The sequence below is a fragment of the Anguilla rostrata genome, chromosome 5 (assembly GCF_018555375.3).
Source record: "Anguilla rostrata isolate EN2019 chromosome 5, ASM1855537v3, whole genome shotgun sequence".
In the NCBI taxonomy this organism is placed as follows: Eukaryota; Metazoa; Chordata; class Actinopteri; order Anguilliformes; family Anguillidae; genus Anguilla; species Anguilla rostrata.
The window spans coordinates 41,318,804-41,333,416 of record NC_057937.1 but is presented as its reverse complement, the minus strand read 5'-3'; the positions used below and the strand labels follow the sequence as shown (position 1 = coordinate 41,333,416).

Below are 14,613 nucleotides of genomic sequence, written 5' to 3'. Positions count from 1 at the left end.
CCGCGGGAACAACGCCGGCCCCCTCCCGGAGCACCGCGCATTCCAGACCTCTGAGGCTATCAAATTAACCGTATTTACGGCCTTCCTTTAAAACGCGGGCGACTGCTGCGGCACGCAAGACGTAACCTGATGAATGCCATTGTGCTCGAGGCTCAGAAAGGTAGGAGGAGGTGGAGGGCAACCTTAAATAAACGGCAAGGCGTGACGTTCTCGCACACAAAGGAACTTCACGCATCGTTGGCCCCCCCTTGCGGAGTCCTCATCACGTTATCGAACTGGATTTTGCTGAACTAGCAGTAATTCGGACACCTGGAGCTGCTCAGACCAAATGGGGCACCAGCTCATCAGTATAAATGGTCGTCTTAAAGCAAAGCAAATGCAAGCGGTAGAAGTCCCATATACTCCCATATTAACTCGTTCCACCCGTCCTGAGGCCTGGCCTAGGAAGCTGGGCCATTAGCTTGCAGTAGACTCAAACCAGTGCAGTAGCCATTTTAAGTGGGTTAATATGTGCTAGCTACAAAAAAACAAAACACTCAGTGCTAAAAGGTGATTATTACTGTCACCGGTCGCGTAGCATTATGCATCTCCGCGAGCAAAGCACTGTGGGTAATTTAATAGCAGCGTTTTGTTTGCGGCTGTCCGTGGCGGGTAACTGGGGCAGTGGCATCGTGAGCCTTCAGGTGTGTGGCTGAGGGGTAACTTGCACAGATGCTTTACCTGCGTGACATATGTGCAGCGGGGAGCGGGAGGCCGCGCCAGCCTGACTCATTACTCCGGCCTTCTGGGGCATGCATATTTCATGACGGGGGCTCTGCGCTGTATTCAATATACCTCCCTCTGTTCCAGTGACAGAGCTGCCGACGCTGCTGCTGTCACAGGCATGTCTACAGGCAGTTATTCCTCTTATGCGTGTGTGCTGTGCCTGTATGAGTTGGTCATACTTGTACTAGTCTTGCTGGCCTTTTGCCTGCTGCTGCAGCTACGCAATTCAGTTGAGTCACAGTATTATAGACTTGTGGGGATGGAGGTGTTAGGTAAGGGTAGGGGTGTATTTATGACCACACGATGCTTCAGGGAGACTGCTGGGTATTTACCCTGGAAACGGGAAATGGCTTTGACATGACGACGTCAAGGGATGGAGGTCCCGCTGCCTTGGGTCTCCGCGGCGACCCCGTTCTCGTAAACCCCCCCGTTCTCGTAAACCCCCCGTTCCTGGGAGACGGAGAGAAAGGGACCCACAGCGCCTCCCCCTGGCATTGTCCCACCTCCGCACCTGAAATGGATCCCGGTGGCCTCGCGAGCGAAAGGAAGATTAAGCGCGGTGTCGTCTGTCCCGCTCCCGCCCCGCGCAGCCGTGAACCTAATCCGCCCGTGAGAACGGCACCGGCCCGCAGCGCCGCGAAGCCACCTCTGCCGGGCCCCTCGTCACCGTGGCCCTGCCCCGCCCCCCACTCTGACTCTCGGCTTCCTCCCAATACCACCTTGGGCCTGAAGGCTGATTTTAGCTGTAACTGCATTGCCAGGGTGTTTCCCCCTGGTGTGTGATCACTTTGGATCTGTTTTTGCAACAGAGCAAGATTCTCAAATCTAATATTTAACAAATACTTTTTTTTTACTCTTCTCTGAATGCACGATGGATATTTAAATTGGTTACACATGCTTTTCTGCTTAGTAAATTGGGCAGGGTGGACCTGAGTCATCAGAAAAGATGTAAAATGAAGTATCCTGGGTTTGTTTTTTTCACCTGAACATGCACTTTGTCTCACACACAGATGTCATGAAATATTTTTTATACAGAATGCCTGCAGGATGCAGTGCTTCATTAAACAGGCTAGTCAGTGTTCAGCCTTGCTTTGTTTCCTTTTGATAAAAATACATTAAAATAGTCCTCTGTTTCCATTTATGTCATCCTGTTTCCTCCTTGCTTAAGACTCTGACTTGGCTTCCCTGCTTAGGAACTGAACTTTTCAACCTGAATTGGGTTCCTTCTTCCCAGAGTGAGTTTGTGGCTTTGCACCCGGTTGGATGATATCCTGCAAGTCTGTTTGTGTGCCTGTGTTTTTCGTAACTGTGGCTCTTTCTATAAAAACGCAGCGCAGCCCAGATCAGAGCTGAGCTAGTGTTGAACTTGAGCATCGTGGATGTGATCCGACGGGCGATGTAAACGGCGCGCTGTCCCTTTAAGAGTGCGGAACATGTTTTTTTTCCCACCCTACCCTTTGGATCACTTGGCAGCCTACCTCTAAGAAAGCGGCATATCGCTGGCAGTTTGCGACAGTGTTGCGAGGCGGGCAGATTGACAGGGGGAGGGGAGACAGCATGAATGGCCGTCCAGCGTGTGACTCTGGCCCTGGGCCCGCGTCAGATACGAGCCTCGGCCCCCGCTCCGCCGCGTCTGCTCGTCCCTCGCCCTCTTCCCAGGAGCTTCCGCGTCGCCGGGCTTCAGTCCCAGCAACCCCCACCACCACCGCCCCTCCCCCACCGAAACCAATATGCATTTCACAATCCAGAACGCCACTGGCTAACCATTATATTTCCATTAGGAGCACTGGAGTCGACTCGGGGGCAGGCGTGGGAAGATTAGCATGTGAAGCTCGGCGTCGCGAACGTCAGCTACCTGCTCCTTGAAAGGAGCTTCATGAGTGGATGAGCTGAACGAATGCGGAGATAATGTCATGGAAATGCAGCCAAGATTAACACGGCGCTCGAGTGCAGCACTTAACACTTCAGCCGAGGGCTGGATATTTTATGCGCGTTGTCCGTCTTCCGTTAGTTACAATCATTTGCGCACCAGAGGCTCCGTTTTTCCTCCTAAGGCAAAATAGGTGAAGATACTCATCAGTAAAACAGCTGTTAGTCACTGATCTTGTCAGATTAAGTAGTGTTTGAGCCTGCAGTGTAAGCGTAGCGTCTTGCGCAGACCACGCTGTAAAATGACGCTGCTGCCTGCCAAACGGCTGATGGCCGTCTCCCATGGCGGAACGCTTTTGAGACGTACGTGTCAAATTCGGCGATACGCTGTAACTGTATTTGAAGGGCGCCGTTAAATTTTGCAGCGGGCATTGTCGAGAAGGCCAGCTCCTTTCCCATGCTCCTCTCCTGGGGTTCGGGGGGGGGGGCGGGGCTCAGGGTGAACTGAGGGGAGGGGCTGTTGAGCATCCCTGTGTAGCTGGGCCCCTCCCCCACAGTGGAACGCGCCGTTATTGAGGAACAGTCTGCTGGCCTTGTCGGGTTTTTAAAGCATGGATTATGCTGCCCTAAAGGGTACTTGAGAAAGTAATTACTTTTTGTTCATGTCATTATTGGATCTTTGGAGGAATTTCTGTTTCTATACGCGGAATTATTTTATGTTAAACCCCATATGTTGATTTTCTAACCAGAATGGGGATGCCGGGGCTCGACGCTCTGAAGCACTTAGCTGCCAGGATTGCAGTCTGCAAGTTTACTTCGATTTTTAATCTCATTTTCTTTAATCTTTGTCTTTAATCTTACTCTCTATTCTCTAATAAATGATTTTATTTGCCTGTGTTTCCCAGTCATAGCAGCACATCCCTCCCACCTGGGATGGGCTGAGTTTGTGTTCAGGGAACACAGTTAAAACGAGAGCCTTGTGCTAAACTGTGGCCAGTGACGCGTGACCCTGTGCGACTCCTGGCCCCTCTGCGCTCACGCAGTCGGGATCGGACGCCAGACCGCGGGGCGTGTCACTAACGGGAGCCAGCGCATTAGCAGGACACGCCACCCTACAATCGGTGCTTTTATAACACACACAACTCCCCCTAACCCTCTTATCAGACAGATTAAACTCTCTGCTGTCCAAAGACTGTTTTCTTCTGCGAGCCCTTTCTGTGGGTTTTTTCTGTGAGCTCTTCCTGTGAGCCGGAGCAGTGCTCCTCGGGCCTCTTTCACAGTAATGCTCCGCGCCCCCGTTTCCGTACTCGCCCTCTCTCCTATGAATGCGCCCTGTGGGTAAATAATGAATTAGCCCGCTCGTTCTATAGGACAAGCCATGCACGGCCACTGATGGTGCCTGTACAGACGTTTGAGACGTGACCCTGCTTGGAAACAAAATGGAAATTATTTGAGAAAGTGATGCTGTGTGTTGGCCTGACATCTTCCTCACTGTATTGTACATTGTCTGTATCACTTCCCACGCAAACTTTGCTAGAACCTATTTTGTTTCAAAATAAAGGCGTGATATTAGACTGTGAATTAACTGTATGAGAGATTTAGCCGTTGTTTTTGTATACTATATTCACTGCATTTTATTATTTTATTATTATTATTATTATTATTATTATTAACAATCTAGGGTCACCGGTATGAATCCTGGTTTGATTGTTGCTTAACTCTTCAACTGCTCGGACCAGGCATTTTGTAAGATACCGAGGAAATGAATCAAATTTGTGTTGAACACTCCCTGTCATGTAAACCGACAATATGAGCTGTCAGTCCCAGAGATGTGCGATACCCAAGTCTGTTTGACAGCATTTGGATGTGATGTAAAGATCCTCACAACTATGAAAAGAGTATCTTGTGTTTCACCATCCATTCATGTTCATATCAAGTGCATCCATCTAGTGGCTAATGATGAGTCACAATGCCGGCACTGTAACTACTGTGCAAGAGCAGCAGAACCGGGCAGACTGCTCTGAAACTTGACGTTTGCAGGGCGGTCACCACGATCCTCGTGTCGCGTGGAGCCGGCCTCCGGTCTGACTCCCACGCTCTCTGTGTCTGCAGGAGTTCGCGGCGCTCACCAAGGAGGTGAACATGTGCAGGGAGCAGCTGCTGGAGCGGGAGGAGGAGATCTCCGAGCTGAAGGCCGAGCGGAACAACACGCGGGTGAGCGAGGGGCCGTCCCCGTCCACACACATCACGCTCAGGCCCCTCACACAGCGCGGGCGGGTCCTCCTGCTGTTACACACCACACCTTTCACCTCTTCTGTCCAGATGTCACAGTACGTTACTGGCATTTAGCACACGCTCTTATCCAGAGAGGCTTACACAACAGTATTTTACAATGTAAAAATACTGTTTTGGATTTTTGCGTTGTGTCCATTTATACAGCTCTGTATACTGAAGCTGTTCAGGTTGGTGCCTTACTCAAGGCTACAACAACACTGTTCTTCTGTCTGGAACCTGCAACCATTGGGTTACAAGCCTAGTACCCTGCCCATTATGCTACACGGTATGGCCGAGCAGGGCTTCCTGAAGCCATAAATGCAGGGGTAATTATTTGAGGCAGTTGGGATTTGGTTTCAGATAATCACAGCACTTCCCTGCAGTGCTGTTCACGATGATGTCATAATCAGATGCCACTTTCAAACGATCAGGCGACAGCGTGACATCACCTCTTAGGGAAATTTTGAATGGGAGAGGTAGCACGCGCTTGCCTTTATCTAACAAATGCGGAAAAACCTCAAACGCACCACATGTACTTTGTGCCAGATTCGAGCTAGCTATACAGAGACCCTAACGTGTTCTGGCTGACGCCTAATGGGGTGTACGTGGTGTGAATGAGGTTTGTTCCTCTTTCTTTTGGATAAAGAAATGGGTGCTACCCTTTTCACTCTAGCTTTCTTTTTGGTGGTAATGTCACTTAGTGCCTCAACTAAGTGCCTTTTTTATAATCAATATGCAGTATGATTTTATTATACTGTATAAAGGTATTGTTCCAGTATGTTATACAATGAGCTTCTCTATGAAAATCATAAATCTGGCTTACCACCAGCCTGAGAAAATGAATATCCGTAAAGTTTTTATGTCAGATACTATTACCCTTTTGAGGCCTGATTTTCTTCCCTGGCTCAGATCTCCTCTTACAGTTAGTGTTCCCGTTTAATAATGCTGCACAGTGTGTTTGAGTAAACCCTTCAGCCGGGTCAGTGGCTGCACAGATTGGCCTTATTTACTTTAGGCTTCGATGTGTGAGCCGTGGATTTGATCCATCAGGGATTTTGTGTGCACCAGTGTGTGTGTGTCTGTTTGTGTTTTGAAAGTATATTTTCTGTCTGTCTGTCTGTTCCTTATATGCGGTGTCTGTTGAGAGTGAGTGTGCGTGCGTGCGTGAGTGGGTGTGTGTTTGTGCGTGCATGTGTGTGCTTTTGCGTGTGTCTATGTGCGTGTGCTTGTGAGTGTGTGTGTGTGCGTATGTGCTTCTGTGTGTGTGTGTGTATATGTATGTGCTTCTGTGTGTGTCTGTGTGCTTGTGTGCGTGCGTGTGTGCGTGCGTGTGTGCATGTGAGAGATTCTTCTCTCCTCCTCGCTGTGGAGATTAGGCTGCTCTGCTTAGCGGATGGTAGCGGGGAGCACACGCAGGTCCAGAGGCTGTGGCGGGTTAATCCCTCGGGGGCCTGGCCCTGCTGACCTAATGAAACACTGCTCCTGAAGGGCCGTGAGCCCCACAGCGCCATTCCCGCCAGGCTCCTGCGTGCTGCTCCAATGGGGCTCGGAGAGGGAGGGAGAGGGGGCGGAGGGAGTTAGAGCGGGCGGTACAGGGTGATGTCAGAGCACTGCGGGACTCCAGAGGGGTTTACCCTGAGAGACCCGGCAGAGTGAGACTGAGCGCTCACATATACACACACACACACACTCTCAGACGTGCACACACACACTCGCTCTCAGACATGCGCGCTAACACATACACACGCACACACACACACACTCTCTTTCAGACATGCGCACACACACACACGCATACACGCGCACTCTCAGACAGACACACACACAAGCACACACCCTCACTCAGACAAACACAGACGTCAGCTCCATTGAGACACAGGCAGCCCAGCCTTCGGTTCAGAACGTGGTGTAATCCCACCTCCTATCAGCCTGCACAACATCTGTTTTAAAGCAGTCTGAGTTTAGCAACAACATGTGGCCAAGGAAAGCACTTCCACAAGTTCATTTAAGACCATTTTGTTGCTGTTTTTTTAATAAGCATTAGATTTTCTCTTTTATAATGTCATGATGTCTGCTTTTACTGAGGAGTCCAAGAAAAGCACATTAGTGCCTTATGGAGGGTCGTAAGACTACGTGACTCCTTTATAAGTACTGCATATCCTCGTAAGCACCGCATAATCACTAAAAATGCTTATGCTGGTTAACTTGTCTCTACTATCCATAGAGAATTTTCAGCTTATATTGAGGAAGAGCTGTGTTTGGCATGGATCGGGACCTAGCTAAACACTATAACCCTTTTCACACATGGAGCCTGACTTGGCAACGTTCCGGAACTTCACCGTTTAGGGGCCATCTGTGTATGAGAGCAGGAGTCGGCATTCCAGAAAATTTGCTCCGGCAGTTTGCCAGCTCGAGACCCAGTAACATATAAGGGAATGTTCCGTTTCGACATCAGGCACAGAAAATTTGGCCTGTTTTCCTGAGACGTCCACAAACCGCATTGTTTCTTACTGAGAAAAAAGTACACTGAGCATGTGTACCAAATGTGTGATGGCCTACCTTGCTAATTACACTGACACACTCTCACCATTGTCCATCGATTATATGTACTGAAGCAAAAGTTTCCAAAGTTCCTAAAAGTGTATGTGCACATTAAAATGTGACAGGATTTTGTGATTCACTTTTTCTTAATAGCAAGCTAATTCACTGCTTGGACCAGTCAGCCAAGATTAACAAGATTACACCTTGCCAGGACTGTGCCTATGTGTCTTGGTCATGATCGTGGCATACTTCCATAGCCCTTTTGGTACGTTGACTGCCTATTGTTCAGACAACTATTACTGGCACCATCAAGTGTGAACGTGTTTGGTACACAGGTGTAGCAATTATGAATGCCTTATGTAGTGCTTTTGAAGGAATGTGGGCAGCTCCTCCGTCCTCTGTGTATGTGTGTGTCTCTCTGTCTGTGTGTTTGTACATATGTGACTGAGTGAGTATGTGGGTGGGTGTGTGTTTGTTGTGTGTGAGTATGTGAGTGAGTGGGTGAATATGTGTTTGTGAGTGTGAAAGTATGCGAGTGAGTATGTGGGCGTGTGTTTTTTAGTATGTGAGTGTGAGAGAATGCGAGTGAGTATGTAGGAGTGTGTTTTTTAGTGTGTGAGTATGTGAGTGAGTATGAGAGTGTGTGTTTGTAAGTGTGTGAGTGTATGAGTATGTGAGTGTGTGTTTGTAAGTGTCGGAGTGTATCCTGAGCAGGTTTCTGTCCTCCGTATGTCTGCGCAGCTGCTCCTGGAGCACCTGGAGTGCCTGGTCTCTCGACACGAGCGCTCGCTGCGCATGACGGTGGTGAAGCGGCAGGCCCAGTCCCCCGCCGGCGTGTCCAGCGAGGTGGAAGTCCTCAAGGCCCTCAAGTCTCTATTCGAGCACCACAAAGCCCTGGACGAGAAGGTAACCCCGCGGGGGGAGGGGAGACCGCTTCTGTTTTTCAGCCTGCACCTCCACATCCAGTCTGATACCAGCCCACCCCACACCAAGCAGTCAGTTGTGACAGAAAAGCATAAATGTTGTGCTGCCAGTGTTGGCACTCAACTGTTAAATGACAGGTTGAATGTAATAAGGTGCCATTTGTATGCACCTTTAAAGTGACCAGGGTGAGGTGAGACTGTTACCAGCCCCACTGGTAAATTCCCCTGCTTGTGTTTCTCACGTACCCCTTTAAATTGTGTCCTTCCCAGGTAAGGGAGAGACTGCGGATCGCCCTGGAACGGTGCAGCGCACTGGAAGAGCAGCTCACGTCTTCTCAGAAAGAGGTACTTAATGCTCCATCTATCCCAGAATGCTCCGCTTGTTGTGCCGAATCGCGCTCAGCCACGGAATGGCCCGGTTGAGTCTCGGGTCCTCGCTGGAAGGGAAACTGGGCTGTTTTTCTTCCTTCTCAGGAATTCGAAACGCGCCTGCGTGCGCGATCGGCGTCAACAAAGCCTAAGCCGTGCTCGGTTGCCCGGGGAACGCGCCTAGGCGCTGGAGTGCAGGCCAGCCGATCAGGCCCATCCAGTTGAGGGAGTTTCTTTGGGCAGAAGACGGCGAATTGCAGCCCTTCCAATTTTTCTCACCTGCGTTAAAAAATTACGCCACCTAATCCTTTCATTGAGTCAGGTCTGCAGCAGGTTCTGTGCAGGAAGTCCATCAGTCATTCTTCCATGTGTAACCACCCGTCTGCACAGAATACACAAGTCACCAGCTGGCAAAGGGTTGTAGAATCTATATATTTTAATATTTTGAGAGAGGGCAAATTATAGGGAAACAAGGTAGCAGATACCATGGGACAAGTGTACTGCATGTGTTTTTGCCTTCGTTAGATTCATTAAATTCTCGAGTTGTCTTTGAGGGATTATAATTAGGTGCTGATTTATAGACTCTGACATTTATGACAGAGTTTTTCATTTAAGATGATTGACAAGTATTTGGATGATTGCTTCTAGGCATTTAAGTGACGATTTCTGTTTATGGGTTTTGCTTTATTATTGCATTGTATATTTTCTGTGTTGTTGCATTGCGTTTAAAGACATTGTGTCTACCTATCTCTCTCTATATATAATTATATATGTTGTTAAAAATGGTTATCAAAAGCACAGACAGGATTTCTTTCAATAAAGGAAGAGTCGCTTTGTTATTCTCAAACTGAAAATAATACCCACGTTATAGGGTACAGCCATCAACAATTACGCCCTTGAATCTGGAATCTTCCATGATCGTATCGGGCATGTTTAGCTTTAAACAACCCCAAGGCTTCGGTTATGGATGTCTGAATCTGCATGGAAAAGGTGTTTTAAGTGCTGTGGGGGAAGTGGAGATGTTCTCTCCCTGACTCTTTCCTTCTTGTGTTTGTAACACCATGGTGACGTCGATATAAATGGGCCATCATGTTTAGGGTGTTTCCATTAGCGTAGCATACGTCACACTTGTGAAGCAATGCTTGCACACAGACATCCACCACCGTTTGTCCCACTAAAATAAATATTTACTCTAAATCCATAATGCTTCCAAAGTGTTTCAGAGGATCCTCGTACTGCGGTTTTTCTCATGCACTTTCCATTTCATAAACTGACTGACTGACTGGTGCTTCAGCTGTAAACTGCGCTCACCGCAACTTAACCTGTGAAAATAGTTCCGCTTCATTTTTTTATTTCAACTATTTAAATGAATTCATTGATCTTTGTATTCCATTCCTTATTTTGAGTGTTGTGACATCAAATTGCCAATACAAGCTTTACAATTCAAAATAAAGCACAATGTTGTGAGTGCCTATTTCAAAAACATAGCTACCCATAAAAGGGTATGTTTGGAGCAAGTGAACAAAACCAAACGTGTGCAAACTGAACCATGGGAAGCCAACCAAACTGTTCAGTTTCCCACCCCACACCCCCACAAAATGTTGCATCACACACTCACACACTCATACTCACTCTTACTCTCACTCTCTCTCTCTCACATACACACACATGCACACATAAGCACAAATAAAAGTGAGCATGGGGAAATTCCCTGGTCTCCACCCTATCCTGCTTATCATCAGTGTGAAAATGCATAGAACCAGGGCTCTTCTGCATATGCTGGTTTTCATTCCAGCCACAGCTGCAAACACTGAACAGCATTGAGCTGTTAAATGCTCTTAATTAGACCCTTATAATGCCTATTGAGCGATGTCTTTCCCCTTCAGTTTGAATAATTGCCTTGCATGACATGAAGAATAAATGTCCCAGATTTGTTACCCAGGACTTTTTATCGGTTCAATAAAATAAATGCTTTTATTAGTATAACGTGTTGTATGTTTCCTGTAGAAAGGGTAGGATTTTAAACAGATCAGTGATGTCCTTACTGCTGAAAGCGTTCACACTTGGTTAATGAAACCACTGAACTCTATAGATGCACTTTGCAGTGAAGTTCAAAGGAATATGAGGGTAGAGCTTAAACATGTTTTCAATACCTTTCAATTTTTTATTGATTAAGGTATCGGCTGTAACCAAAGCCAGCTTAACACATTTGAAAACAGTTTGAAAAATCCTGGCATAGATCCAGAGTCTTGGGCCCCATTGACTTTGTGATGCTGTGCCAGTGTGCCACATCTAAGCTCAAACCACAGCATGGCATCATGACAGAAATGGGCCAGTGCCATCTTCCTGCTGGGCTTTGCCATGAGGAGAGAATGCTTGCGGTGAGGGATGGCTAGCTACAGATAGCAATGGCCAGTGTTGTGGGTGTTTGCTACACAGGAAAAAAAAAAAAGGTTTCTAAAATGAGTTTTGCAAGGATTGGAAGTCTGGAAGTTCCATATGTTGTACCTTATACAATTGTGAAAAAATGTTTTGAATTCTTTTCTTTGCCTTTGTGTTTTTTCCTCCCCCAATATAAAAAAAAAAATCGAATTTTTGTTGCAGCTGGTTTATCTGAGGGAGCAGAACATCTCTAAGAAGCTGTTGGTTGATGGAGCGGTAGAAATCAACCATGATGGGGAGAATACTCCGAGCACCAATGGCAAGGTATGGGCATTACAGTGTACTTTTATCGCAGTGTACCTGAATGCTGGGCAGATGTAGCACCATTTAGCTACGCCAGCCTCGCATTCTTCTTGATCGTAAGCAGCCTCCAGCAGCTAGTCTGAACCTTGCCTCTGGAAGGCATGTTTCCTGATTCATCAAAATGCTCCATTTAGCCAATTGGATCAATTATAAGGCTCAGCTAGCACATATGCTAAATCTAGCATGGAATATACTATGCGGTCATCGTATCTAGTATCTCTATATGATGAAGTGCAGAGAATCTGCAGGACCGTGACTCAACATCCCCTTGTTTCATTAAAGTAAAGACTGTCAAACTGTGGTGCCTAACCGCTAACGTATGACCTCCGAGCCCTCCCCCGAGAAAACGGAGGCGGCACGGTCGGTTCCCATCTGTGCTGGAAACAACGCAGGGGTGGCGACCGCCTGCGGTCCTGAGAGCGGCCCCCGTCTCCGAGGAGCTGACCGCACGACGCCCGTGGAGCCCGATTAGCCGGCCGGCCGCGGGGTGGGGGTGGGGGTGGCGGTGGCGGTGGGGGCTAGCCTTTGTGCTGCCCTAATGTAGGTTACCCTCCCGCCATGTAGGTTATCTGCCCGCGCACGCGTTTGTCGCGGCGGCCCCGCTCCGCGGCTGAGATCCCAGGTAATGGGATTTGGCTCGTCTCCGCTTCCCTCAGAGGCTCCGGCGGCCTTAAGTACCTCCTCTGTTTAATTTGAGCATCTCGGCGCAGTAAACTGCACTGTGCTGATGCACTGATGCAGGACGCATTACTCAAGCCCAAGTAAGTGTACATTACTGGAGGCTGTCATAGAAGAAAATGCATTGGAAGACATTTTAACTGGAGTCTTTGCATGTGGTTCTAACCGGAACAAGACCAGGTCAAAACCTAGTATATGGCTGGACCGTGTATTGGTGTAACGTCATAACTCGGCCGACCAATGGTGAAACTTCATCACTCAGTGACTCAGTCACAGACATTCGCGTTTATAGGGCTGGCCCCGCTGTTGCAGTCCAGTCAAAAAGTACAGAATACCTGTAGGTCTTTTGGGTTTACAGAATGCTTTGTGGAGAATAATAACAAGCCCTAGTGACAGTGACATCCAAACCTATAAGTAGCCCTATCACTTCACAGGGAAATTGTAATTAATTGTCCATAGTCAAAAAAACCCACGCACGTGAATAATTTAACTCTACTGTATTTAATTATATCAATGGTGTTATTTTAGTATTATTTATCATTATTTTTATTTTTATCTTACTGCAGGCAAGGTCATAAAGAGCATATGAATGTCAATGCTGCGTTCTTGAATTACTTTTATAGAGTTGTCTTTTGAAAGTCGAGTGTTTCAGAGTGCAGAGGTTAATAGTTGCAATCAAAACGTCAGTCAGAGTGGGCCACTTCAACTGTGTGTACACTCTTTGGGTTAATTTATGCACACTGGGACTGTTTCCAGATTCTGCCAAAGTCAAAGTAAAATCAGCATTTAACGTGTAGATAATTTATAGAAAACGTATGCCAAGTTTGTGTCTAAGAGACTCCCCCTAGTGGCAGCAATGCGGTTGGGATCTGTTTTCTGTAAGAGAAAACTGGAAGGTTGTTGAACCAGAACCTTTACAAAATTTGTTTGTGTTTTTTTCCCCCATTTTATTGCTTTATATTTGGACATCAGACATTTCAGTCCCCTTTGGAGTTCATGAATCCCATTCAGCTCTTGAATAGACAATTGCTGCTCTTCCTGGTTTCTAGCCCAGGTTGATAGTTGGCATCTTGCAAAGTCAATGATTCCCCAGCTCATTGCTGCAAATGTGAATCCAGTTTTCAGATGATCTATGGAGATCTACGGACCTGTAGGTTTTCAGTCCTATTTTGACGCACCTGATTTGACTAATCAGCAGCTCAACGAGATGTTCAGCTCTTGAATGACTTGTGCTTTGTTAGGGTTTGAGTGAATACCTACAAGACACAAGTCTCCAGGAACAGGGTTGGGCAGCCCTGATCAATGGGGTTTAATAAGATTTCAGTCTGCTAGCATACCCAGGCATTTTGACATATGTGTACTGGTTAAGGACTACAGTGGCATAAGTGATTGTTTCACCAGAATATAGAGGAGTCTCACCTGCCATGTCTGTCTCCCCCATTCCCCATCCTCCAGCGGTCCTCGGACGGGTCTCTGAGCCACGAGGAGGACGTGGCCAAAGCCCTGGAGCTGCAGGAGGTGATTGACAGGCAGAGCCGGGACCTGTGTCAAATGAAGGAGAGGCTGGCCACACTCTCGGGCCGGGTAGCCGAGCTGGAGGAGGACCTGGACACTGCCCGCAAAGACCTCATAAAGTCCGAGGACATGAACACCCGGTTGCAGAGGGACATCCGTGAGGTAAGGGGTCGCCCTAGCGCAGTTGCTCATACGCATTTTGTTTGATCTCTGCTCACACCTGTCACATCAGTCAGCTGGGCTTTTTAAAAGGAAAGGAATGATCAGAACTCCTGACATTTGCTGTTCTTACCGCAACTATAAACATGTATGCAACAAGGCTAAATATATGCTTCTTCAGAACGTGATGTACCTGTTTATTCAGAACGTGACGTCCCCGGTAATTCAGACCGTCACGTCCCCGGTAATTCACACCGTGACATCCCCGGTAATTCAGACCGTGATGTCCCCGCTAATTTGCACCGTCACGTCCCCGGTAATTCAGACTGTCACATCCCCGGTAATTCAGACCGTCACGTCCCTGGTAACGGTAATTCAGACCATGACGTCCCCGGTAATTCAGACTGTCACATCCCCGGTAATTCAGACCGTCACGTCCCTGGTAACGGTAATTCAGACCATGACGTCCCCGGTAATTCAGACTTCATCCCGGTATCTACCGCACGTCCCCGTAATTCACACCGTGACGTCCCCGGTAATTCAGACTGTCACGTCCCCGGTAATTCAGACCGTCACGTCCCCGGTAATTCAGACTGTCACGTCCCCGGTAATTCAGACCGTCACGTCCCCGGTAACGGTAATTCAGACCATGACGTCCCCGGTAATTCAGACTGTCACATCCCCGGTAATTCAGACCGTCACGTCCCCGGTAACGGTAATTCAGACCATGACGTCCCCGGTAATTCAGACTGTCACATCCCCGGTAATTCATACC

The 14,613-nt window shown here is 47.8% G+C and overlaps 1 protein-coding gene across 10 annotated transcripts in view; it reads left to right on the top strand.

The window, feature by feature from the left end:
• The window catches only part of ppfia1 (PTPRF interacting protein alpha 1), a 54,308-nt gene that overhangs the window by 13,810 nt on the left and 25,885 nt on the right, over positions 1 to 14,613 (top strand). For all 10 annotated transcript variants that reach the window (XM_064336247.1, XM_064336244.1, XM_064336245.1 and 7 more), the window contains exons 3-7: positions 4,747 to 4,848; positions 8,191 to 8,355; positions 8,643 to 8,717; positions 11,346 to 11,447; positions 13,620 to 13,841. In XM_064336247.1, coding sequence (XP_064192317.1) covers positions 4,747 to 4,848; positions 8,191 to 8,355; positions 8,643 to 8,717; positions 11,346 to 11,447; positions 13,620 to 13,841 — 666 coding nt within the window. The remainder of the gene's footprint in view (positions 1 to 4,746; positions 4,849 to 8,190; positions 8,356 to 8,642; positions 8,718 to 11,345; positions 11,448 to 13,619; positions 13,842 to 14,613) is intronic.